Genomic DNA, 21,525 nt, shown 5'->3' with positions numbered 1-21,525 from the left:
TCCATCTTGCCCTCCCACTTATTTGTATGCTGACATAATTATGCCAGTAATTTAAAAGTTATTCCAACAGAGAATTTATTTTCCCCTTTAGAATCAAAAGCCTACTTCAGAAGAGATCACCATGATTGCTGATCAGCTTAATATGGAAAAGGAGGTGATCCGTGTTTGGTTTTGTAACCGCCGCCAGAAGGAAAAAAGAATCAACCCACCAAGTAGTGGTGGGACCAGCAGCTCACCTATCAAAGCAATTTTCCCCAGCCCAACCTCACTGGTAAGAATAAAAAGTCAGGGACACAAGTTCAAGGCTTTTACAATTTTATACATAACCTATTAAATCAATATATCTTTAAATGGCAATTTATTGAACATATATGTGTAAATTAATATTTTCGGTGTTATGAGGTCATGAAATATTATGTTAACCCAAGAACTTTTGGTGTTTCTTACTTCAATGTGAACAGTTTTAATTCTTTCCTACTTCATTGTTGTTTCTTTGTTCTCCTCTGTAATACCATTTATTAGGTTACTTTGTAACCATGGGGAGTAAATTTGCTACTAATTCCAGTTATCTCAGAAAATCTTTGGCTGCATTTTTATTCATGTGAGATCCTAAGGCCCAGTTTATTGAACTTGTACTTACATGATTAAACAATGGTAAACTCTCAGATAGCCTTATTTAGCGCTGAACTTGGATTAAAACCATCATCTCCAGTCTTTCAAGCAGTATATGGCCTTTCATATACAACTTCATGAGTAACTTCTGTTTGCATTAGACTATTATTCCTAAACTGAAGGGACATACAGTGGTCATGTAACTCCCTTGTTCTTTACAATGGTTATAAATGTGACTCCACATGGCCAAGCAAGATTCCAAATATGGGAAAATTGTTGTGTTTTCATTTCTGTTCCTCTCTTATTAATTATTATTATTATTTTTTTTTTTTTGCTTGAATACCCATTCCATATGGAAGGCTTTTTTAAAGCTAAAATGAGCATTGAAAACACATTAATTAGTTGAAAGATTACTGAGTACCACAAATGGTTTGCAGTCAACTACTAATCTAAAGTTGCAGGCTTGAATCCACTCAGGAGTGCCATGGTATAAACACCTGGCAATCTGGTTCCATAAAAATTATGGCCAAGAAAACCCTGTGGAGCAATTCTACTCTGTAACCATGGTGTCACCATGAGTTGGAATCAACTCAGTGACAAAGAAAGAAAAAAATAAATGAGTAAAGGTTATGGTTGTGAAATGGTGGTGGCTTTAGTCATAAATTTCATGAGATGGTAGTTATGTTATGAGTAACATAGTCATTAGATGCAGTTTTGTTTTGTGTAGATGAGTGCTTTGTGTTTTCCATATATTTGTACTAGATGGAAGACAGTATTTCTTATAAAATTGTGGACATTTTTTATTTCAAAAAGAAACTTTCTCAGTTTTTAAAAAATTTCCCTAACGTTCTTTCCATAATACCATTTCGCTACTACACCAAAACCAAAAAACCAAACTCATTGCCATCGAGTCAATTCCGACTCATAGCAACCTCCTTTGGGTTTCCAAGGTGGTAAATCTTTACAGAAGTAGATTGCCCAGTCTTCCTCCTGAGGAGTGGCTAGTGGGTTTGAACCGCCAGCCTTCTGGTTAGCAATCAAGTGCCTTAGGCACTATGCCACCAGAGCTCCTTTCACTAATACAAAAACCAAACAAACAAAAACAAGGTAATCTTTCCCACCCTGCCCCACATAGTAAAAAGTAAAAGTAGTGCGAGAACCCCAGATTCCCTAACTTTGTAGAATAGTCTTTTGCTAGCATAAAGTTGATTATTGGTTATGATCTTTCTTACTGAATTAGAATATGTATGATTCAACATTATTGAACTTTTGGGGTTTTTTTAATTCTTTCTTTTTAAAACCTAAGACAAAGCTATTTGTGCTATCAGGTCTTATACCAACTTCTAACAAGTGACTCTAGTTTTCTCAGTTCCAGTATCAGAAAATGATTATAAAATCATTTTCCCTTAGACCATTTTAATCTGTTCTATTTTACATGAGATTTTAAAATAAACTTATAGACAAAGTAAGTCTATAATATGGGCGTAAAAGTGCTTTGTGTATATTTTCATTTCTGACCTCTAGGTGGCAACCACACCAAGCCTTGTGACAAGCAGTGCGGCAACTACCCTCACAGTCAATCCTGTACTCCCTCTAACCAGTGCTGCAGTTACTAATCTGTCTGTTACAGGTAAGCAGCAGGTAGGCTTTGCAGCTGTTAGAGCAAATAGTAGGTCCAGAATAGGTTTCTAAGAGAATCATCATTAAATTGCATAGATACATTGTTTTTAAAAAAAAAAAAAACACCAAACTCACTGCCATTGAGTCATTTCTGACTCATAGCAACACCTGTTTGGGTTTCCTTGGCTCTAAATCTTTACGGAAGTAGATCACCCCATCTTCTTCCATGGAGCAGCTAGTGAATTTGAACCACTGACCTTCTGGTTAGTAGTCAAGTGCCTTGTCACTACACCAGAAGAGCTCTACAGATGTATTGCTTAGAGGGGAAATAAAACTTACATATGAAAACCTAAATTTTGAAAAATACTGATTATAATTAATTTTGTCAGAAAGGATAATTTTACCAAACAATTTTCTTACTTTTTTGTTCATTTCTGCTTTAGTCAATGATATAAATTATACATTGCCCTCAGAGTTATTTTTCAAAAAATGCAATTTTTTTTTCTAGTAACTCCCCTTTAGCACATGGGGTCACCATGAATTGGAATCAGCTCACTGACAACAGGAATTAAAAAAATAAATGAATTAGTTATAAACTGGTAAAGCTTTGGTCATAAAGTTCATGAGAGTAATTATGAATAAAGTAGTCATCAGATACAATTTTGTTTTGTGTAGAGGAGTATTTTGTGTTTTAGATATATTTGTACTAGAAGGAAGACTGTATTTCTTAAAAAATTGTGGAAATTTGCTGTTACTTGAAAAAGAAACAAGTTTTAAAAAACTTAAAAGCAATTGTTTCAATCACTACTGCTTTTTTAAGTTAGGAAAATATCCACATTCATCAATTCATAGAAAATTCTTTCAGACCTAGACTTGATCTCCCACTGCTCATTCCGCAACCCACCCTTAGCACACAGAAGGGCTCTATCCTTACCTTTGTACACATCCCCCATAGCGCAAAATATTGTTCATCCCAACCTATAGTTCTTTCTGATATAGTTGAAACTACTTCAGCTTGTACATCAGTTCTTCCTAGAAATATTCTTTAGCTTCCCCAAGAAATTAGTCAATTCCACCTACCTATACTATAAGCAGTTATATTTTCACACATCTGTCTTTTCTGAGTCTTTCTACTTCTCAAAAAATCTAAGAATTCTTCTTTTTATAATCTCATTGCCTATCCTTATACCTCACATTCAGTAGGCACACTCATGTAAAATGAACAAACATTTTATTTTCCCCTTTGTTGTTGTTGTTGTTATTTGCCATCGAGTCGGCCCCGACTCATAGCGACCCCTCCTTGGGTTTCCGAGGCAGTATCACTACGGAAGTAGGATTGCCCAACCTTCCTTCCGAGGAGTGGCTGGTGGGTTTGAACCGCCAGCCTTCTGGTTAGCAGTCAAGTGCTTTAGCCACTATGCTACCAGAGCTCCTCTTAAATAACAAAATTTCTAATACATTTAATGACTTAGCATTGTCATTAAAACTTTTCAGTAATATGTAATACATAAAACACACTGTAATATACTGTATTGATTATGTGGTGATAAATCATTGCATGGGTTTATGATATTTCACAGTCAAGTTTGAGTTTAACCCTGAGTTGGGAACTTCTGATTTTCTGCACTCAAGTTTTAAGTTTGTAACATCTCTTTGTCTCTGTGACCTAACCATGATAGGAAAATTGAGTGAAAGACTTCATATAATGAGTAAATTTCTAAGTTACTAGGAAATCTTATAGTTTTGTTTATTTAGAACAGTACTTCTTAACTTCCTTTGGGTTTTGCACCATTTGAGAATTTGATGAAAGCTGTATATTTTTCCCCTGAAAAAAATAGACATGTAGTCAATTTTAAATAAAATTTAAGGAGATTGAAAAAAGACAACCTTCATCATTCCCCACCTCACCAAGGCTATTTGTGGTTACCTTAGGACTCCACAGGTTTCAGGTTAAAAACCTCTGTTTGAGAGTATGTAGTATTTAGCACTTCAGGTTAATAAGCAAACTGTTAGTGATGGGCATTGTGTTAAGCACCAGTGGTATAAACATAACATTCTTGCTTCTAAGGATCTTGCAGTCTAATTTGACAGCCCTTATCTGGTAAATTATGATCTGAACTTTACCTTCCCAACAAAGTATAAGTCATATTTTTTAAGATCTAAAGACATCCTCTAGTAGCATAGTGGCTAAGGCACTTGACTGCTAACCAGAAGGCTGCCAGCCACTCCTCGGAAGGAAGATGGGGCAATCTACTTCCGTAGTGATACTGCCTCGGAAACCCAAGGAGGGTTCACTATGAGTCAGGTGTGACTCGACGGTACATAACAACAACAACAACAAAGACATCCATCTTTTTTTAAAAAAAAAAAATAACTTTTTATTGTGATTTGGGTGAAAATGTACAGAGCAAATTCATACACACTTTGTTTGGTGATATTCATTACAATCCTCACAATGTAACACTTTCTCCCTAGGTTTCTCATTTCCCTTCATCCTCTACTATCATTTCCTGCCTTCTGAGCTTTTTTTAAAAAAAAAAACAAAAAACTCATGCTGTCAAGTTGATCCCAACTCATAGGGATCCCTTCTTGGGTTTCTGAGCCAGTATCTCTACAGAAGTAGATTACCCAGTCTTGCTAACAAGGAGTGGCTGGTGGATTTGAACGGCCAATCTTCCAGTTAACAGTCAAAAAATGCCTTAGGCACTACTCCACACTTTATTCCGGGGCAAATGCTACCCTGTTGGTCTTGTGTGGTTGATTTTTTTGCTAAGGAATGTATACCTACCTAGTGTTACTGTTCAACTTACAGGACTGTCTGTTGTTTGGCTGAAAATTGAGCCATGGAAGTGAGTTCATTTCCAAGCTTGAAAGATGTCTAAAGGCCAGAGTCTTGAGGGTTCCACCAGTCTCTGTCAGACCACTAAGCCTGGTCTTTTTTTTTTATGATTTTGAGTTTTGTTCCACAGTTTTCTCCCATTCTACTCAGGACTTTATATTGTGATCTTTCAGAAAAGTCAGCAGTGGTCTCATGGTCTGGGGGCTGGGGTTTGTGTGGTCCATTAGTCCTTTGGGCTTATTGTTTCCTTGCATCTTTGATTTTCTTAACTGTTCTTTGCTCCAGAGGGGGAGAGATCAGTAGTTACACCTTAGATTGCCACTCCAAGGTTTTAAGACCCAAACTGCTACTTACCAAAGTAAGATGTAAAGCATTGTTTTTGTAGACTGTTTTGTGCCAGTTGTGATGCTCCCAAAATTATGGTCCTGAGCCTCTATAGCCAGTGACACATTCCCTAAAGGTCTTTGGTTATGGCTAAGAAAGTTTTATAACTTTTGCCTGTATGCACTACTATATTTGTGGATATTTTTATAGCATATATAAATATATAGAGAGAGAAATACACTCTGTCAAACCTATAAATATTCATGAGTGTAGTCCCATTCATCTTCCCACACCTGTTCAGCTTGTGTGTCTATGTATCCACTTGTTGTTGTTTTTGTTAGGTGCTGTCAAGTCATCTCCAACTCATAGGGACCCTGTGTACAACAGAACGAAACACTACCCAGTCCTGTGTGAGCCTCACAATCCTTGCTATACCTGAGCCCATCGTTGCAGCCACTGTATCAATCCATCTTGTTAAGGACTTTCCCTGCTTTTGTTGACCCTCCACTTTACCAAGCTTGATATCCTTCTACAGGGACTGGTCCCTTCTGACAACATGACCAAAGTAGGTGAGACAAAGTCTGGCCATTCTTGCTTCCCAGGAGCATTCCAGCTGTACTTCTTCCAGGACAGATTTGTTTGTTCTTTTAGCGGTCCATGGTACTTTCAGTATTCTTCACCAACACCACAGCTCCAAAACATCATCTCTTCTTGGGTGTTCCCTGTTCATTGTCCAGTTTTCACATGTATATGAGGCAATTGAAAATACCATGGCTTGGGTTAGGCGCATCTTAGTCTTCAAAGAGATATCTCTGCTCTTTAGCATTTGAAAGAAGTCTTTTGCAACAGATTTGCCCAGTGCTATACATCATCTGATGTCTCCACCACTGCTTGTATTGGTGTTAACTGTAGAATCAAGTAATATGAATTCTTTGACAACTTCAGTCTTCTCTCCATTTATTAGGATGCTGCTTATTGGTCCAGTTGTAAGGATTTTTGTTTTCTTTATACTGAGATGTAATCCATACTGCAGACTGAAGTCTTCAGTCTTCATCAGTAAGTGTTTCAAGTCATCCTCACTTTCACTGAGCAAAGTTGTGTTGTCTGTATATAACAGGTTGTTAATGAGCATTCCTCCAATCGTGATGCCATGTTCTTATTCATATAGTCCAGCTTCTCGGATTATTTGTTCAGCATACAGATTGAATAAGTATGGTGAAAGGATACAACCTTGACACACTCCCTTCCTGATTTTAAACCATGCAGTATCCCCTTTTTCTGTTCAAATGACAGCCTACTGGTCTATGTATAGGTTCCTCATGAGTACAATCGAGTGTTCTGGAATTCCCATTCTTCTCCATGTTACCCATAATTTGTTATGATCTATACAATTGAATGCTTTTGCATATTCAATAAAACACAAGTAAACATCTTTCTGGTATTCTTTGCTTTTAGCCAAGATCCATCTGATATCAGCAGTGATATCCCTTATTCCACGTCCTCTTTTGAATACTGCTGCAACCATTTTTTAATTATCTTCAGCAAAATTTTACTTGCCTGTGATATTAATGGGAGCTCTGGTGGTTCAGTGCCTAAGGCATTTCGCTGCTAACCAAGAAGGCTGGTGATTCAAACCCACTAAGCACTCCTCAGAAGGAAGATTGGGCAATCTACTTCCGTAGTAATACTGCCTTGGAAACCTAAGGAGGGGTCACTATGAATCAGATCCAACTTGACAGCAGTGTGAGTTTGGGTTTTTTGGTTTGGTGATATTAATGATATTGTTCGATAATTCTACATTCTGTGGAATCACCTTTCTTGGGAATGGGTACAAATATGGATCTCTTCCACTCAGTTGGCCAGGTAGCTCTCTTCCAAATCTCCTGGCATAGCTAAGTGAGTGCCTCCAGTGCGGCATCCATTTGTGGAAACATCTCAATGAAGATGCTGTCAGTTCCTGGAGCCTTGTTCTTCAACAGTTCCTTCAGTGCAGCTTCAACTTCTTCCTTCAATACCATTGGTGCTTGATCATATGACACCTCCTGAAATGGATGAATATCGACCAATTCTTTTTGGTACAGTGACTCTGTGTGTTCTATCCATCTTCTTTTGATGTTTCCTGCATCATTCAACATATTATTGGCCATAGAATCTTTCTGTATTGCAATTCAAAACTTAAATTTTTTTCTTCAGTTCTTTCAGCTTGAGAAATGCTAAGTGTATTCTTCCCTTTTGGTTTTCTAACTCCATGTCTTGGCACATTTCATTATAATTATTGACTTTGTCTTCTTGAGCTGCTCTTTGGAATCTTCTGTTCAGCTCTTTTATCTTGTCATTCCATTTGCTTTAGTTAACTGTCCATTCAAGTGCAAGTTTCAGAATCTCTTCTGACATCCATTTTAGTCTTTTCTTCCTTTCCTTTTGCTTTCTTCATGGATGGTGTTCATGATGTTGCTCCACAATTCCATTTGGTTTTCAGTTACTGGGGTTCATTGCATCAAACCTATTCTTTAGATGGTCTGTAAATTCAGGAGGGATATAATCAAGGTCATATTTTGACTCTCATGGACTTGTTTTAATTGTATTCAGTTTCAACTTGAACTTGCATATGAGCAGTTGATGGTCTGTTTTACAATCAACTCCTAACCTTGTTTTGGCTGAAGATATTGAGCTTCTCTATCACCTCATGCCACAAATGTCAGTCTGATTCCTGTGTACTCCATCTGGTGAAGTTCATGTGTATAGCTGCTGTTTGTAATTTTGAAAAAAGGTATTTGCAATGAATAAGTCATTCGTCTTGAAAAATTCTGTAATGCGATCTCCACTGTTATTTCTATCATCAAGGCAAAATTTTCCAACTGCCAGTGAGTCTTCTTTGTTTCCAACTTTTGCATTCCAATCACCAATGATAGTCAACACATCTTGATTGCATGTTTGGTCAATTTCAGACTGCAGAAGTTGGTAAAAAATCTTCAATTTCCTCATCTTTGGCTTTGGCGGTTGGTGTGTAAATTTGAATAATAGTAGTATTAAATGGTCTTGCTTGCAGATGTATGGATATTGTCCTATCACTGACAGCATTATACTTCAGGATAGATCTTGAAACATTCTTTGTGATGACGAAAGCCACGCCATTCCTCTTCAATTTGTCGTTCCCAGTATAGTAGATCTTATGGTTGTCTGATTTCAGCTCATTAATGCCTGGGATATCAATCTTCATGCATTCCATTTCATTTTTTGACAAATTCCCATTTCCTAGATTCATACTTCATATATCTAAGTGGCCAATAAACACATGAAGTATCTACTTGTAGATTACTGCTATTATTGTTTTTGCAGGGTTTTATATGTAATGATATTTACTTGTGATGCCTTTAACTCTTGTGCTTCTTCTAGTGTCTTCCTTTCCCTTGATCATTTTGTACTGATCTCCGCTTATTGTATATTGCCTTTCCCTTCACCCAAGTTAATATGTGTCTACTCTCTGGTTAGTAATTTACTCTCCTTTCCCTTCTCACCCTTAATAATCTTCAAAAAATGTTTCTTTCTTGTGTGTAAATCTCTTCTTGATTTTTTTTTTTTTGTTATTGACTAGTTTTACTCAGCACAGTGCTCCTTATTATCCATGTTATGAGATGTTTCACAGATTCATCATTATTCTTTAGTGTTGCATAGTTTTCCATTGTGTGTATGTATTGTAGTTTGTTTATCTGTTTATTCATTGATGGGCACTTAGGTTGTTGCCATCTTTTTTGCTATTGTGAATAATGCTGTGATGAACATGGATGTGCATATATCTGTTCATGTCACAGCTCTCACTTCTCTAGGATATATCCCTAGTAGTGGGATTACTGGATCATATAATTCTGTTTCCAGTTTTTTAAGGATGTACCATACCATTTTCTACAGTGGTCGCTCCATTTTACATACCCACTAACAATGTATGAATGGTCCAGCCTCTGCACATCCTTGCCAACATTTGTAGTTTTCTGGTTTTTTGAACTTTGCTGTTAATATTAGGGTGCGATGGTATCTCATTGTTTTGATTGGCATTTCTCTAGTGGCTAATGACTATAAGTATTTCTTCATGTGTTGTTGGCTGCTTAGATGTCTTCTTTGGTGAAGTATCTGTCCTTATCCTCTGCCCATTTTTAAATTGGATTGTTTGTTTTTCTGTTGTTGACATATTGAAGTTTTCTATAAATTTTAGAGATTAGTTCCTTGTCCGATGTGTCATCGCCAAATTTTTTTCCCTGTCTCTAGGTTCTCTTTTTCTGTTCTTTCAGTGAAGTCTTTTGATGTGCATAAATGTTTAATTTTTAGGACATCCCATTCATGTAATTTATCTTCTATTGTTTGTATGTTTTGATTATGTTTGACAGAAGACACACATCTTTGAAGAACAGTTCCTAATAGTTAGGACATTAAGAAGGACTTTGCAGAGTTCTTAAACTATAGGAAAAATCTGAAACAAAATACAGTTTTAAGGAGGTACACATTCTCAAAACTAGCTAAAACTTTTCTATTTTTAAGCATCTTAGTTGACAAATCATACTTTATTGAACTCAGTCACTCAGCCCATTTATGTGGATTGAATTATGACTGTTTTCTGAAATATTAGTAACATTTTTAAAGGAATTTTTAAATTATTAACAAATTTAACATTATAGGAAATCCAAACAGGAAAAACCACAATGACAATTTGTGTTATTTTTGTTTTCACTCTAAATCTTTTTTATATGTATATATGTGTACTTATAATTTTATTTATACAGTTTGGTGTACTGCTTTTTTCACTTTTCTAAGTATTTCCCCATGTTACAGTTCTCATATTTCTACTTTTGATTTGCCTTTCTTTTATTGAATGGTTATACTATACTTTAATAACCATTTCCCTGTGGTGTTGCCATGATTGAGTTTTACCTGGATTGACCTGGTTTGAGCCCTAAAAATCTAGCTGCCCAAGAAACCTTCCATCTACAAGCCATGTAACTTGTTCACTGTTATAACCCTAAACTTTTTATTTTGATGTAATTTCAAACTTAGAGAAAAGTTGCAAAAGCAATACCAAAAAAAGTCTTAAACTCCTTTCCTCAGATTTGCCACATGTTAAAATCTTACCATATTTACTTCTTTTTCTCCCTTCTCTTCCTTTCTCTCATTCTTTGTATGTGTGTATAATTTTTTGCTGAACCATTTTATGAGTACATCGTAGACATGCCCCTTCTTACTCCTAAATATTTCTCTGTGTATTTTCTAGAAACAAGAAATTATCCTATATAACCAGAGTATAGTTATCAAAAATCAGGAAATTAACATTGATTGAACACTAATGTCTAGTAAACAGATCACTTTTTCAGATTTTTGCCAGGTGTACCAATAATGTCCCGTATTGCAAAAGAAATCTAAAATCTTGCGTAGCTTTCAGTTATGCTATCTCTTTAGTCATGTTTATCTGGAACAATTCTGAGTCTTTGTATTTTATGACTTTGATATTCTTAACAAATATTCAGTTATTTTGTAGACTGTCCTTTAATTCAAATGTATCTAATGTTTCCACATGATTAGACTCAGCTCATGTACTTTGATTTACATTTACACACATCTACGTTCATTTTTATATCTAGCTATGTTAAAATCCATGTGTTCATACTGATTATCTCCAATTCCAACCCAACACCCATAGTTTAGTCTTTTCAATCTTCTTTCCATATTTTAACTCCCTTCTTAGTAATAGTGAGAAACCTGACTGCCATTATCAATAATGTATTTACTTAATTGCTCAATCCTAACATAAAAATAGTTTCAAAATTCCTGACTCCTGCTTCTGAAAAGAAGAAACTTACTGATTGTAGTTCGTTGTTTATTTAGAGTTCTTTTTTCCTTCAGCCTGAAGGAATATAGTCTAAATACTGTGTTCAAAAATTATTTGGGTTAGTTCTTGCTTTGAATCCTCTTCACTGTAGTTACCATTATTCGTTTGAAATTTGGTTCAGTTTGTTTTTGTTTATATTAATTACTATGATTTTTTTCCTCCCACTCTTGTTGTTTTTTTTTTTTTAATATATGAGACATTAACATTATTTCCAAAGTCAAGACTATGTAAAAAGTTCTATTCAGAGGTATGTCATTCCCTGTTTCATAATTCTCTATATCCTTTCTATCCCATTCCTACCTGGGCCCTTCCTCTGTTTCTTTTGAATAAATGATCAGCAAAATGTATATATTTTAAATGTATCCTTCTTTCTTACTTTAAAAGTAGCATATTATAGTCATTCTTTTGTGTTTTGTGCTTTTTTTCATTTAATAAAATATCATGGAAATCACTCCACATTAATTCACAGTGATTGTCCTTATCCTGTATTATTGTTGCAGTGTACTCAGTTACATAGACGTACTACAGTTTATTCAACCCTGTTGCTATTGTCGATCATTATCTCACCACACTGAAATTAAGATGTTGACTGGAGTTGTTAAATGAGGCTCAAGGTCCTCTTTCAAGTTCATTACTTGACAGAATTCAGTTTCTTGCACTTGTTGGACCTGAGTCCCCATTTTCTTGCTGGCTGTGGGCTGAGTCATTCTCAACTGCTCATTCTTACAACATGGTAGCTTACATCTTCAAAGTCAACAGCTGAATCTCTCTCCTGTCAAGGACAAGAAGAAATCTTATATAACATAATCAATCACCTCACCTTAAACAAGGAAACTTAATCAAGGAGATGACTATCCCATCGTGTTCACAGATCCTGGCTGCACTAAGGAGGAAGGGATTATCCAGTTACTGTATGTTAATGGGCATGAATCTTAGAGTCTGTCTTACTGTTCTGACCATCATACCAATGATAAAGGAGAAGTCTTTCACCAGTAGGTATAATACTAGATGTAAATTTTTCATGAATATCTTTGCAAATTTTCTTACTACCTTGCTAAGAAGTTCCATCAGGAATGAGTGATTAATATTGTCAAATTGTTTTTCTAGGTCTATTGATTTTTTTAATGTTAAACCAGTTTACATAATTGGCTTATATTTTCAAGATTTTTTTTTGTGTGTTCATGAGAGATACTGATTTATAGTTTTCTTGTTAGCTCTTTTTCTAGTTTTGGTGTCAGGATAACGCTGGTAAAATTAGCGGATTTAGCAAGGTTGCCTGGCAAAAATTCATTGTATTTCTAAGTATTAGCAACAAAAAAATAGAAAATTAAATCTTAAATATATAGTAATGCACTGCCATCAAGTCGGATCTGACTTATAGTGACCCCTCCTTGGGTTTCTGAGGCAGTATCACTACGGAAGTAGATTACCCAACCTTCCTTCCGAGGAGTGGCTGGTGGGTTTGAACCGCCAACTCTGGTTAGCAGTCAAATGCCTTAGGCACTACACCACCAGAGCTCCTTAAATATACAGTAGCGTCAGTTTTATGCAAATTCTTTGAAAAAAGTATGTGTTAGACCTATACCCATAAAACCACAAAACATTGCTGAGAGAAGTTTTAAAAGCCTTAAATGGAAGGGACATAGGTTTAAGGAAAAACTATAGAAACTAAGACAATATTATATTGATGTAAGGTTAGACATACAGGGATTTTTTAAAAAAAATATAAAACAGAATGGAAAGTCAGTAAGTTATTATTATTTTTACATCCTGTCAAGTCAGTTGCAACTCATAGCGACCGTATGTACAACAGAAAGAAACACTGCCCAGTCTAGTACCGTCCTCACAATTGTTGCTGTGATTGAGCCCATTGTTGCAGAAACAGTGTTACTCTGTTTTCTTGAGGATCTTCCTCCTTTTCAGTGACCCTTCACTTTACCAAACATGATAGCTTCTCCAGGGACTGGACCCTCTTAACAACATGACCAAAATACAAGAATTGAATTCTCACCATTCTTGCCTCTAAGGAGCATTCTAACTATACTTCATCCAAGACAGATTTGTTTGTTCTTCTGGCAGTCCATGGTAGATTCAATATTCTTCACCAACACCATAATTCAGATTCATCAATTATTTTTCTTCATTCTTTGTTATTCATTTTCCAGCTTTCCATGCATATGAGGCAGTTGAAAATACCAAGCCTTGGATCTGGCACACCTTAATCTTTAAAGTGACATTCTTGCTTTTTAACACTTTAAAGAGGTCTTTTGCAGCAGATTTGCCCAATGCAGTACATCATTTGATTTCTTGACAGCTGCTTCCATGGGCGTTGATTATAGATCCAAGTAAAATTAAATCCTTGACAACTTCAATCTTTTCCCTGTTTATCGTAATATTGTTTATTGGTCCACTTGTGAGAATTTTTGTTTTCTTTATGTTGAGGTGTAATTCATACTGAAGGCTGTAGTCTTTGATCTTCATCAGCAAGTGCTTCAAGTCCTCTTCACTTTCAACAAGCAACGTTGTATCATCTGCATATCACAGGTTGTTAATGAGTCTTCCTCCAATCCTGATCCCACATTCTTCTTCATATGGTCTAGCTTTCAGTTCAAATTGCCAGCCTTTCAGGTAGCAGCTGAGTGCTTTAAATACTGCACCACCAGGTCTTAGAGGCCATCAGGGCTCAGTCATTAACGAGCTCTGGTAGTGTAGAAGGTAAGGCCTTTGGCTACTAACCAGAAGGTCAGCAGTTCAAACCCACCAGCCACTCCACAGAAGGAAGATAGGGTGATCTATTTACATAAAGATTTCCAGCCATGGAAACTCAGTGGGGGTTGCTATGAGTCAGAATTGACTTGATCACAGTGGGTTTGGTTTTGGTTTTAAGATTCAGTCATTAGGTAAATTCAAACCAAAACCACAGGGAGATACTCCTTCACACCCACAGTATAGCTAAAATTTAAAAATAAATAAATAAATACCATTTCAGAAGTTGACAAATGGAGAGCAGTTGGAACTCTCTTAAATTGCTGGTGAGATTGACAAATGGTATACCACTTTGGAAAGCAGTTTGACAGTTCCTCAGAATGTTGAAACATAGAGTTAGCATGTTGTTAATTGCCCTCAAGTCAGTTCCAATTCATGGTGACCCACATGTACAGAGTAGAACTGCTGCATAGAGTTTTCAAGGCTGTGACCTTTTGCGAGCAGATTACCAGGCCTGTCTTCCAAGGTGCCTCTGGGTTTCTTTAAGCTGCCAGCTTTTTAGCTAGTAGTTGAGCATTTAACCATTTCTGCCAGCCAAGGACTGTATTACCCAGCAATTCTACTCTTAGGCATATGCCCAAGAGAAATGAAAACATATTTTCACACAAACACTTGTCCATGAATGTTCATAGCAGCACTATGCATAATTGCCAAAATTTAGAAATAAGCCAAATGCCCATCAACTAGTGAATGAGTGAACAAAATATGTTACATCCATACAATAGAATATAATTTGGCAACAAAAATGAAGTAATGATATATGCTACAAACATGAACCTTGAAAACATTATGCTTACTAAAAGAAGCCATATGTTATATGATTCCATTTATATGAAATGTTCAAAACAGGCAAACTCAAAGAGACAGAAAGTATATTAATGATCATCTGGAGAGGATAGTGTATATGTGTGGTGGTGGTGCTGGGAGCATCTAATGGATACCAGCTGTCTTTTTGAGGTGATGAAAATCTTGTGGAATTAGATAGTTGAGATGTTTGCACAACTCTGTGAGTATATTAAGAGTTGTGTACTTTAAATGTTATGTGAATTATATTTCAATTAAAATAAGTAATAATAATTTTATGTTATTTAAAATAGTGAAAATGATGTTGTTATTTGAATTAGTGTTGTTAACTGCCATCAAGTCAGCACTGACTCTGTGCACAACTGGACACCAGACAGTTAGGATCTGTAGGGTTTTGGGTGGCTGATTTTCAGAAGTAAATCGCCAGGCCTTTCTAGTCCATCTTAGATGGGAGAGGAGAAGTACAGTGTTTTGTGATCATCATAATCCTAGCATCATGAAATGAGTGGAGAAGTATTTCCTAGTCTGTTTTTGAAAGAATTTCTATAAGATTGTGTGATCCAGTGAATTTTTTTTTTATTTTTACTGTGATTTGGGTGAAAGTTTACAGAGCAGATTCATTTTTCTTATAGCAGTTCATACACATTTTATTTAATGACATTGACTGCAATTCCCACAATGTAATAGCTCTCTTCCTCCTTTGCAGTGAATTATTTAATATGGCTCTTCTAAACATACTTTTTGCCACTCCCACCAGATGACTGGGTGGGACTATGCATATGTGAGGGACATGGTACCCTTGTTGGGACTGTGGTTGTTGTTGTTATGTGCCATTGAGTCGGACCCGACTCATAGCGACCCCTCCTTGGGTTTCCGAGGCAATATCACTATGGAAGTAGATTGCCCCATCTTCCTTCTGAGGAGTGGCTGGTGGGTTTGAACCGCCAGCCTTCTCGTTAGCAGTCAAGTGCTTTTAGGCACTACGTACCAGAGCTCCCTCTTACTGGGATAAGACCATGGAAATAAGGTATATGGAATCCTAATGTGGGGATTGGTTAGTATTGCCATCTTGTAGGCTTAAAATGAGCCATCCCAGAAGCAGAGAAGGGGATCTCACTACCATCAAGAAAGAAAAGCTAGGAGTAGAGCTTGTCCTTGGACCCAAGATCCCTGCACTAAGATGGTGAGAAGCAGCAGTGGGGAAACCATGGTAGATAAACCACAACAGCAGAACCTGGCAGCAAAGACCAGCACAAGACAGAGTGATGTGATGGGCTTCCTGGCCTATGGAGTGAGAAAGCTGAGTGCACCTGTCAGCAGAGCTAAAAGAGCGTTGTACTACTTGCTCAAGTAGGGCAGAGCCCAGGCTGAGAAGCCAAGGGCCAAAGGAAGGGCTTGCCTAGGGGAGGCTGTCCTGATGAAAGAATTGTATCCTGAGTGTTCCTGAACCTGAATTGTAACCTTTTACTTCCCTAATAAACCCATGATCATGAGTATTGTGTAAGTTCTTTGAGGCCATGGCAATAGATTATGGAACCCAGCAGAGAAGTAGAAAGTGACTGGGAGTGGTGGTTGGACCCTCTGCTTTATAGGGGTCAGCCTTGAGCTATTGTTGATGGTCGTTCTTTCTCCCAATCGTGAAGTTATAGGAAGTCAGACAATATCTCCCCCATACCTTTTTTGCAGATTGATATTATTTCTTCCGTAAAATGTTTGATAAGATTTACCAGTAAAGCCATGTGGGCTAGCAATTTACATTTTGGGAAAGTTTTTAGTTACTGGTTCAATTTCTTTAATAGGTATAGGGCTATTCGGATTTTGTAGTACATTCTGGGAGACAGACCCTCAAATTTATATGATTATTCCTATGTTCTTATTTTTTGGTTTTAATTCGTATGTTTTTTTAAAAACATACTTTTAATTTCTAAGGATTTTTATTTGCTCTGATTCCTCCTTTTTATAACAATGTTTTTATTTCTCTTTTTTTTTTATCATTTACACTGGAGGGAACAGTGTTGGTTCAGTGGTAGAATTCTTGCCTTCCGTGAAGGAGACCTGATGTGATTCCTGGTCAGTGCACTGCAAGCACTGCCACTACTCATCTTTCAGTGGAGGATTGTCTGATGCTGAACAGGTTTTGGCAGAGCTTCCAGACTAAGATGGACTGTTGTTTCTTCTAGCATTAGTTCTGTTTGTTCATCTTGTTGCACTTGTTTTGTCCCTTTGATTATGTTTTTTTCATTGTCTAGTAATCCTGCGTTATTTATTCATAGTGATGATGCCAGACCATATTACTTAATATCAGTCTCTTTTCAAGGATTTTCTCTGCCATCTTGTAGTTGCTATTACTCAACAGGCCTGTCCTCTGAATGGGAGAACTAGTTGTGAGTTGTGAGTATCTATAGGGAACTGCCAGACTCTTCAGGGTATGTGAGTGAGACACAGACCAGCAGGCTAGGCTTTTCTGTCACACCTTCCCCAAAAGAGGAGGATCATTAATTGTGCATGCCAGTGCCTACACTAGAAACTTTACTCTTTCACAGTCAGATTTTTATTTTCATTAAAGAATAATAGGTGATATTAGCTCTGTTTATATGAGAGGCCCTGTAGAGGGAGGGAGAGGTCCAATGGCAGATGTGGTGTGTGGAAAACCCGTTAATCATTCTCTTTTCTGCCCTTATTTCCTACTCCTACTTCAGTATCTACTGACTGAGCTTGGAGTCTCTTCAGGGCTCCGTCAAGATGAATAATTTCTCCATCTGACTATACCTTTCTCCTGTACCCTGCTTATCCATCACCTAATTTCATCATCTTTTTTTATTTCTGGAAATTTGTCGAAATATCTGATGTCTCTCCCCAGAGCTCTTATTTCCTTTTCTATTTCTTTACCATTATTTCAATAGTCTTTTAGGAATGAAAGAAAGAAACCATGTCCTTAGCCTACCATCTTCTAATAGAAATCTTTATTTGGCTGATATAAAAACCAAATATGATCATCTGTATTTTCCCAGTATCAAGCACAGTCCTTGGTACAAACAAAATAAGTCCTTGGTACGTATTTCTAGAATAGATGCAAGAATGAGTGAGCATGACTGTATTGCTTCACTAAGACATGTTCTCTTAGGTCTCATGAACTTTCAAAAGTTCCACAGCGCTTAACAATATACTTATGCTTTTTACAAAACCTGTTCGTAATGGTAAGAGTCAGTTCATCAGGAAGATACGGCGATTATAATCAGATACATCCTAACAACAGAAAACCAAGATATAGGAAGCAATGAAAGGAAAACACAGCATATGTATAAGATGCAGCTAAAGCAATGCTCAGAGAAAATTTGCATAAATAAAACCCTAATAAGAAGAGAAGAAATCTCTCAATTGTCAAAGCTTCTGCTTTAAGAAAGGAGGAAAAGACAAGAAAGCTAAACACAAAGCTAACACAAAGAAGGAAATTATAAAGATTAGAGGGGAAATTAATGAACTAGAAAAGGTAAAGCAATGAAACAAAAAATGATTCTTTGAAAAGAGCAACAAACTTTACAAATTTCTTACTAAGAATAAAAGGGAGAAGACACAAACTAGCAAAATCAGGAATGAAAAAGGGGACATCACTACTTGTCATACAGAAGTTAAAAAGATTGTAATGGAATTTTTTTTTTAAATTGAGATAACGATTCACATACCATAACATTCACTCTTTTAGAGTATATAATCCAGTGAATTTTAATATGTCCTTAAAGTTGTAGAACTATAACTGCTGTATAATTCCAGAACTTCTATCACTCCAAAAAGTAATCAAGTACTAATTATCAGTAACTTTCTACATATGTCATCTCCTTCCCCCAGACCCCACTCCCAATCCAGCTCCTGGTAACTACTAATTTACTTTTTGTTTCTATGAATTTGCCTATTCTGGGCCTTTCATATTAATAAAATCATACATGTAGCCTTTGTGTCTGGCTTCTTTCATTTAGAAATAATGTTTTACAAGGTTTATTCATACTGTAGAAATATAACAGTATTTCCTTCCTTTATGTGATTGAATAATGTTTCATTATATGAATATACTACGTTTTGTTTATCCATTCATCTATTGATGGACATTTTGGCTATTTTGAGTACTGCTACTAGGAACATTTATGTACAAGTTTTTGTGGGGTCATGTTTTCAATTCTTTTAGGTATATACCTAGGAGTAGAATTGCTAGAAAGACGTAACTTAACAAAATAAACTAAAAAAAGAAAATCTAAATAGACCTAAGACAACTAAATTAACTAAATATAACTAAATTAATAACTAAAATTCCTCCCATCTTTAAAAAAAGAAAAAGGCCCACATGACTTCAGTGAATTCTGCATTTAAAGAAGAAAAATAAGATTAATCTTTAATAGTCTCTTCCAGAAAATAGAAGCAGGACAACTCATTTTATGAAGCCAATATTACTCTGATATCAAAGCTAAAGACATCATCAGAAATAAAAAAAATAAAACCCATATCCCTTATGAAGGTATACACAAAAAATCTTCAACAAAATATTAGAAAGTCAAATCAGCAACATGTACAAATGATTATATACAATGATGAAGTGATATTTGTTCAAGGAATATAAGGTTGGCTTGATTTCCAAACATCAATTAATGGAATACAGCATAGTAATAGAAGAAAGGCCATCATCTCAATAGATGCAAAGAAAGCATTAAACAAAATCATATATCCATTCATGATGAAAATACGCTTTAATTAGGAATGAAAGAGAATTTCCTCAAACTGATAAAAGTCATCTACTAAAAATCCACAGCTAAAATAATGGGAAAAGACTGAGTGCATTCCTCCAAAGATTGGAAACAAGGCAAGAATGTTTACCCTTATGGACTTCTGATTAACAATTCTAGCCAGTTTAGTAAGGAGGAGAAAGAAAGAAGGTGAACTGTCTTTATTTGCAGACAGCATTATCTTGTATGTACAAAAATCCCAGGGAATACATACACACACACACACACACACACACAATACCTGTTAGAGCTTTTAAATAAATTCAGTATTGTTGAAGGATATAAGATCAGTAAATAGAAATCAATTACATTTCTTCATATTATCAACTACCAATCCAAAAATAAAATTAAGAAAATAATTTCATTCACAGTAGTGTAGAAAAAATTTATTTAGGAATAAATTTAATAAAAGAAATGGAAGACTTATACATTGAAAAATACAATTTGCTGAAAGTCTAAATAAATGAAGAGACCATATTCCATGTTGATAGTTTCAAAGATTCAGTATTTTTAAGATTACAGTTCTTTCTAAATTTATCTATAGATTTAACACAATCATAGTTAAAATTCCATCAGGCTCTTTTCTTTTTTCTTCCCAGAAATTGATAAGCTCATGTTAAAATTTATATGGACAGGAACAGAATAGCCAAAACAAAAATTATTTTTTTTAGTTTATAGTTTTTAAAAAGACTGAAATGGAGAACTTAATATAAAACTTTAGTAATTAAGATAGTGTGATAATGATATAAAGATAGACATAGATTAGTGGAACAGAATTGAGAGTTCAGAAACAAACCTTTAAATTTATGCTCATTTGATTTTTGACAAAGATGCAAAGATAGATCTATGGGGAAAGGATAATTTATTCAATAAATGATTTGGGGTAAATTGAATATCTGTATGCATAAAGATGAATTTAGATCCTCACTTCCTACTGTGCACAAAACTCAACTCTAAATGGCCTAAATGTAATAGCTACACTATAAATCTTCTAGGAAAAAGCATAGTAGGAAATGACCTTGGGTTAGATGAAAAGTTCATAGAAGCAGCACCAAAAACAGACCATAAAAGGGGGGAAAAAATTGATGCATTGGGCTTCATCAAAAGTAAAACCTTACAATGGTAGAAAAATTGCATTAAGTGTAGGGTTGCACAGCTGATTAATGTAAGTGCTGTCAATAAGTTGTATATATGTTAAAAGTTGAATTGACAAAAGTTGTGTGATATATTTACAATAGTGACCCCAGAAAAGTACCTACTAAGGTTGCTTCTGTACAACCAAACACTTCATGGGGTTTGGTTCCTTAGTTTGGAGATTCAGGATCATGGTTTAATGGGATATCCAAGTTAATTGGCCTACTAGCATGTTTAGTGCTTCTATTCTAACTCCTAGTTCCTTGCAACATCTCAACAGTGCCTGGGGTCCTAAAAGCTTGAAAGCAGCCTCCCAGACACAACTACTGATCTCTCTTAACTTGGATCAACAAAGGTAGAAGGAGAGTCAGAAATAGGAGGATATGGAATGTGTGGCTAATTTCCTCCACGGACAACTGTCTCCTTTGCCATGAGACCAGAAGAACTGGATGGTGCTCAGCTACCATTACTGAACATTTTGATCAAAGATTCTATAGAGGAATCTTGATCAAAAGAGGGAAAATGCAGAACAGCATTTCAAATTCTCATGGACTCCAGCATTTCTAGAGCTGTGGAAGCTTAATGAGCCCCTGGAATTATTTCACTGAGATGATCTTTAAACCTAAATCAAAAATATCTCCTAGAATCTTGCTTAAACCAAACAATAAGTTTAACTAGTAAAGAGTATCTGCCTTCAGGGAGGCTTCCAGCAAGATGGCAGACTAGGCAGAAGGATTGCAAAGACCCTCTTCAACAAAGAAAAGGGAAACCAATTAACA

At 35.9% G+C, this 21,525-nt stretch overlaps 1 protein-coding gene across 1 annotated transcript in view; it reads left to right on the top strand.

Moving 5' to 3' along the window:
- Positions 1–21,525, top strand: part of POU2F1 (POU class 2 homeobox 1) — a 146,533-nt gene that overhangs the window by 103,826 nt on the left and 21,182 nt on the right. Inside the window, exons 12-13 of the mRNA XM_007937731.2 lie at positions 92–271; positions 2,137–2,242. Of these exons, the coding sequence (XP_007935922.1) occupies positions 92–271; positions 2,137–2,242 (286 nt within the window). The remainder of the gene's footprint in view (positions 1–91; positions 272–2,136; positions 2,243–21,525) is intronic.

Source organism: Orycteropus afer, unplaced genomic scaffold, assembly GCF_000298275.1.
Source record: "Orycteropus afer afer isolate SDZICR_OR568_19922 unplaced genomic scaffold, OryAfe1.0 scaffold00044, whole genome shotgun sequence".
In the NCBI taxonomy this organism is placed as follows: domain Eukaryota; kingdom Metazoa; phylum Chordata; class Mammalia; order Tubulidentata; family Orycteropodidae; genus Orycteropus; species Orycteropus afer.
This window is presented reverse-complemented; position numbering and strand designations above follow the sequence as displayed.